Genomic DNA, 6,471 nt, shown 5'->3' with positions numbered 1-6,471 from the left:
GTGTCAGCCTGGCTCACGGCAACCTCAAATTCTTAGGCTCAAGCAATCCTTCTGCCTCAGTCTCCCAAGGAGCTGGGACTATAGGCACACGCCGCCACGCCTGGCTAATTTTTTCTATTTTTAGTAGAGACAGGTGTCACTTTCACTCAGGCTGGTCTCGAACTCCTGACCTCAAGCAATCCTCCCACCTCGGCCTCCAAGAGTGCTAGGATTACAGGTGTGAGCCACCACGCCTGACCGCTGTATGACTTTAAAAATAACAGCTGATGTATAAATAAGTCACGAGGTATATTCATCTTTGTAATGCTTCAGGTTCATATGAAGTCATGTATTCTGCAACAACTCTGTGGGCCTCCAGAGGATATAGCCCGAGTGTTGATTACCACTGCCAAGAGTTACTGGCCACGAATTAGACTTGTTACCAGTACATCTGCCTTCTAAGCCAGCATTTTCCTGGAATGCTTAGCATGCTGAGGTGGCTCAGTCACTATCTGAAAATACATTGTTTCCCCAAATTATCCCAAGCATTGAGTTCAGTTTAAGAAATGCATTATATTCTTGACCCCCTTTTAAAAAGTTGCTTATTCAGACAGATCTGTTGTCTACCTTCATAGAGGTAGCAGAGGTGGGGTGAATTAATTTTTTGGTTTAGCAATGTGGTCTTATATGTCTGCCATTTTACCAAGTTACTAGACATGATGACCCAGAATAGGAAGTACTGTCTTGGTAGCAGAATGGCAGATGAGCATTTCCTCCCTCCTGGCATCTCCATGGCATTTCCTTGCATCCCTTTGGTGTTGGGAGTGTGCTATCCTGCCCTCTCTCACAGATGTGTATGGAAGCTGTCATATTTCTGGGACCCTTGCTAAGCACTGGGGCCATAAAATGATGGGAACGTTTTCTTTAAAGTGTATCTCCAACCCTCCATTTCTTTTTTTTTTTTTTTTTTTTGAGACAGAGTCTCACTCTGTTGCCCGGGCTAGAGTGAGTGCCGTGGCGTCAGCGTAGCTCACAGCAACCTCAAACTCCTGGGATCAAGCGATCCTCCTGCCTCAGCCTCCCGAGTAGCTGGGACTACAGGCATGCGCCACCATGCCCGGCTAATTTTTTTTCTATATATTTTTAGTTGTCCAATTAATTTCTTTCTAATTTTAGTAGAGACGGGGTCTTGCTCTTGCTCAGGCTGGTCTCGAACTCCTGAGCTCAAACAATCCGCCCTCCTCGGCCTCCCAGAGAGCTAGGATTACAGGCGTGAGCCACCGCGCCCGGCCCCTCCATTTCTTTTTCTATAAAATATGGACAATAATTCCTGCTTCAGAGTTATGATAATTAAATTAGCTACAAAATATATAAGGTGCATAGCATAGTGTTAGGAAACATTAGTGCCTGGCACGTAGCATTCAATAAATTTTAACATTTTACAGTACAGTGTACAGAAGCATACTGCCTTCAAAATAAGAGGAAATATGGTTTGTTTGATGTAAGCTGAGCCAGTAATTAAGTGCTTATTGTAAATAAAGATGAGATTTATCTCCTTCTTCAACAAAGCAAATAATTAAACTTTTAGCTGCTCAGGGATAATTAGCTATTCAATAATAATCTTTCGTACTGTATCTTGAACTGAAGTGTAATCAGTTATTGTAGTCCCTATTGTCCCCTAATTTCGAGGATCAAGAATTCAGACTTTTGTTGCTCTTAGTAGAGACATTGTATCTTTTGATCCTGAAAAATCCCTCATATCTTCTACCAGAGATTTGGTCTTTTAGTGCTCTGGGCATGACCTACTTCCTCATTAAACTTGGCCCAGTGGTGTCAGGCCATAGTGCTGTTTATCTCAAGTCCTGCAGCACTTAACAGTTTTGTTTTTGTTTACCATTTGGTACTTATATTTTATCTGGAATTATTTCTGATCTTCTTATGTTCTGCGTGTAGTACCTTAAGAGCTAGGACCATCCTTTATAGGCATTGAGTGTCTTAGTAGCAAAAGCATTGGCTCAGAGTCAGAAAAACTGGGTGTGATTTCCAGTAGGTTCAAGTACTGGTTTTGTGGCTGTATGCAAATTAAACTGTTTCCTTGTTTGCAAAAGGGAGATAATAAGGATTTCCTTCCAAGGTTATTGCATGGATCATTTAACCAAATAAACTTGAGTCTGTCTGGTTACAGATACTGGAGTGCTGCTGCCCTGAATGCAGTAGCTTCCTGTTGATCTTTGTATCCTCAGTGCCTAGCACAGTACCTGGACTATATTAACACCTCAGTAAACGTTGCATGAATGATAAAAGAATAAGAATCCAGGGCTTAAATGTACCATTCTTACCCTGAAGAAACTTCAGTCTGGTGGGAGATTAAAAATAACAAACAAAATTCTTTCTATGTAGTTGGCATAATAGTTGCTCAATATCTTTCCTCAATGATCAAGACAATGCTTTGTCTGGATATGTAGATTGTCAATAAATGCTTGTTAATGGTGATGGCAGTCTTTTGCCAAGTATTTTAATTGGCATTAGGGAGCAACACAATGAGTTATTATTTATTTGTGTGTTTTGGGTACAAATGGCATTCTTTACCGTATTGAATTCTGTCTAGGCCATTTTTTTTTTGTTTTTTCCAAACCCAACCCAGAACTCATAGGAAATCCTGTGGTAGTTGCCAAACGGGCAGGGAAAGTTGGAGAAAAAACATTGTTGGGCTAATGTTTTACTTGGAAAAGAGATGAGTCCTATTCACAGACATTTATGGAAACCAAGATTGGGGTATCAGTGGTATGCTGTTTCTGGAAGCAGTGCCAAAGTCTGAAGCCTGATAGAACAGTTGATTCATAAAAACTCATCTCTTGCCTCCTTTTTTCCCTAGACTATAGAATCTAACTGGCGGTGTGGACGACACAACTTGCAGAGGATTCAGTGCCGCTCTGAAAATAGTAAAGGTGTCTACTGTTTACAGTATGATGATGAAAAGATTATCAGTGGCCTACGAGATAATTCTATTAAGGTGAATGACAATTTTGTATGTATTATTTTTAGAATCGTGGTTATGTGTTAGACACTAGACGTGACAATCTTTCCATTTACTTCAGATTGGTTTTTATCTCTTCCACTCAATCTTGGCAGTATGGTTCTACAGAACTAGAGCCAGAGCATTTCCCCGTAGCAAATACAAGACCTGGATTGTCTCATTTCTTATCTGCCTCTAAGCACATTCACATTCTGTATTCTGTGTTAGGTGTAAATAGAAAATATCCCAGTATCACAGGGCTCCTGATTACTTTGCTTGCTGGTGAGAGGGTTGCTAGTTTGCCTGTAAATCAAAGTCACGACCTTTTATGGTTTCTGAGAAGGATTCAGATAATAATACAAGAGAATGATAGAGCAATTTATATTCTTTTTCATTCACTTTTCAGTAGTAGATAAACTGGATGATTTCTCCCTGTTTAAATCTGATCTGACAGATTTTGTTTTATACTATTTGTAGCTTATTTCCTTATATTTAAGAAAACATTGAATTTTGGTTTTTTTTTAAAAAAGTTATAATTTACATACAAAGAAGTTCACACTTTTTGGTGTAAAATTCCATGAGTTTTGACAAACACACAGAAGTGTGTGACTAAAACAACAAAGATTCAGAGCAGTTCTCCCATTGCCCCCAATTCCCTTGTCCTGCCCCTTTCCCTTTCCTGTGCTTATCCATTTACCTTTTGAAGGACATTTGTGTTGTTTTCAGTTTCTCAGAATTATGAATAAAGCCACATACACGTATGCATGTAGGTTTTTATGGGAACATAAGTTTTCAGTTCATTGGGTGACAACCTAGGACTAGGATTGCTGGCTCGTGGTACATGCATGTATGTTTCACCTGCTAAGAAACTGCCAAGCTCTTTTGCAGAGTGCCTGTACCATTTTACATTCCCATCGCCAATGTGTGAGAATTCTTTTTGTTCTGCCTCCTTGCCAGCCCTTGATATTCTCAGTTTTTTAAAAATATTAGCCATTCTAATAGGTGTTTAGACATACCTCCGTTTGCTTTAAATTCACATTTCCCCAGTGCCTGATGATAGGGAGCATCTTTTCTTGTGCTTATTTACCATCTTTATGTTCCTTGGTGAAGTTTCTTTTCAGATCTTTCTTATTATTGAGTTTATAGAGTTCTTTATATATTTTGGATATAAGTCCTTTGTTAGATATGTTTTGCAAATATTTTCTCCCAATCTGTAACTTGTCTTTTTATTTTCATAGTGATCTCTTTCATAGAACGGAAGATTTTAATTTCGTTGGAAGTCCAGTTTACCGGTTTTGTCTTTTATGGATCATGCTCTTTTTGCTGTATCTTAGAAGTCTTCCATGGAGCCTCTCGAATCGTCTTTCATTCACTACATTTCAGAAGTCTTTGGCCATTATTTTCTCAAATTTTTTTTTGTACTAATTTCCTTCTTTTTTCCTTCTGAGACTCTAATCACATAAATATTAGATCTTTTGATATTGTCTCACATTTTTTCAATCTTTTTTCCTCTCTGGATAATTTCTATTGTTCTCTCTTCAAGTTGACTGAATTTTTCATCTCCCATCTCTATTCTGTTGCCCCCCCTTATCAAGTGCATTTTTTATTGCAGATAATTATATTTTATAGTTTCTATTTCCATGCTGAGAATTTCTCTCTTTCATTCACCTTGAGCTATAGTTATGGTAGGTGCTTTAAAGTCTTTAACCATGTCAACATCTGGGTAATCTCCAGCTTGGCATCTGTTGATTGTCTAATCCCCTGAGAATTGATCATTTTTCTTGGTTTTGTATGTTAAGTAATTATAAATAGTATCTTGGACATAGTGCATATTCTGTTGTGAAGACTGTGGATCCTGTTATAATCCTCTGGAAAATGTTTGTAGGTGAGTGTATTTTTAACCAAATAGTCAAGCTAGTTAGCTTCAGAACGTAGTTCTGTCTTGACTTTACCAGAGGTTTGGAGGGATGGTTCTAATCTCTTTTCCGCTTTTCAAAGCCTTTGCCGTGCTGCTTTGGTCCTGTTTTGGGCTTGTACTTCTCAGAGTTTAGTCTGAGGCTTCAGCAATGGTTTAAACATTAGCTCACTTTTTACAGCCTTTGGTATGTTGGTTCAGTCTGTCCTGTGCATGCACAGCTAAAGGGTGAGCCCAGGTTGTTTTTTTTTTTTTTTTGGCTCCTTCCTATTAGATTTCCCTAAGTCTCTTTGGCCCACAGGGATACTTTTTTCATTTTCCTTTGGCCCTGGCTATAGGTCAAAGCCATGTGAGAAATTTCTCACATGGATGTCTCTTCCATACATTCTTTGGCTTGTGGGGAGGATCCCTTTTTCCAGGCCCTGTGTACGGAAAGAGTGGTTTCTCTCAGAATTTTAGCTACCTGTGCTGCTGTTTCATTGTGTAGCTTCCTGGTTGGGACCTGCCTTTGAGCCAAAGCCACAATAGAAAGAAAAGAGAAAACAGCAAATAAAAAGAATGGTAAACTCACCCTGTGTAGATTGCTTCTCCAGATTTTGACTCCTTGCTATAGTCCACCTGCTCTCCCTCCATCCCCCTTACTTTTCAGAGTCCTTAGCTAGTTAATTTTTTTATTTTGACTAAAGTTTTTAGTTGTAATCAGCTGGAGAGATAGGTTGTAGTGGGCTTTCTTCATCTTGGCCCTGTTTTCCGTATTGTTTTACTTTGGGGGAAATAAAGTTTTTTTGCTTGGTTTTTAAAATTTTTTTTGTTTTGTTTTAAAACAATAGTGGAGTTTTAGTAATTCAGCTAATTAGGGCAAAAGATACTCTGAATTATAGAATACAAAGAAATTGTTTTGTTAGTTTCCTATGTGTGTGGCAGTGTTTGCCAAAAGGTATTCTGTGGATGTGAATCTAAAGGATGTTAATAGGCATTCTAGAAAAAGAATAATGCCCTTCAAAGAAGTTTAGATAACACTGAATGCTGTTATTTTCCCCTTAGAAATTCATAGGATATAGTAGCATATAAAGGCTCTGAGAAGGCCTACAATAGAGACACCTAGTGTTTCCCAAGTTCCAAAATTTATCTGACCACAGAACTCTATGTAATACTTATTGATAGCCCTAACCTGTAGCCACCAATATACTCTAGAAAGAGTGACATATGTTACTGTTTAATTTTGGTAGTGACATTTAAGGAATAGATAAGAATGGTTTATAACAACTTTGTCAAAGCATAGACTGGCTGTGGGCTTGTAATTCATTTACATTGGATGTGTTTTCTGAAGAATTCTCTTAATAGAGGCACACCCATGTTTAAGTTAGACTTCTATTTGATTTATAAGACATAGAACAATAGAGCAGAAATACACTTTAGAGAAATTATCTAGACCAGTTGTTGGAAACTTTTCGTACTTGATTCTGTACCAATCCTTAATCGCTAATCACTTTCAAAATATCTCAGGTAGGTTCTGTTAAGTTAGAAATTAAAAGCAAGCTTTGCTATTTATTATTTATTT

General features: G+C 38.2%; 1 protein-coding gene across 2 annotated transcripts in view; it reads left to right on the top strand.

Moving 5' to 3' along the window:
* FBXW11 (F-box and WD repeat domain containing 11) overlaps positions 1-6,471 on the top strand; it is a 125,825-nt gene that overhangs the window by 93,909 nt on the left and 25,445 nt on the right. For both annotated transcript variants that reach the window (XM_012649732.1, XM_012649731.1), the window contains one exon: positions 2,855-2,992. In XM_012649732.1, the coding sequence (XP_012505186.1) occupies positions 2,855-2,992 (138 nt within the window). The remainder of the gene's footprint in view (positions 1-2,854; positions 2,993-6,471) is intronic.

Source organism: Propithecus coquereli, unplaced genomic scaffold, assembly GCF_000956105.1.
Source record: "Propithecus coquereli isolate 6110/MARCELLA unplaced genomic scaffold, Pcoq_1.0 Scaffold301, whole genome shotgun sequence".
Classification (NCBI taxonomy): Eukaryota; Metazoa; Chordata; class Mammalia; order Primates; family Indriidae; genus Propithecus; species Propithecus coquereli.
This window is presented reverse-complemented; position numbering and strand designations above follow the sequence as displayed.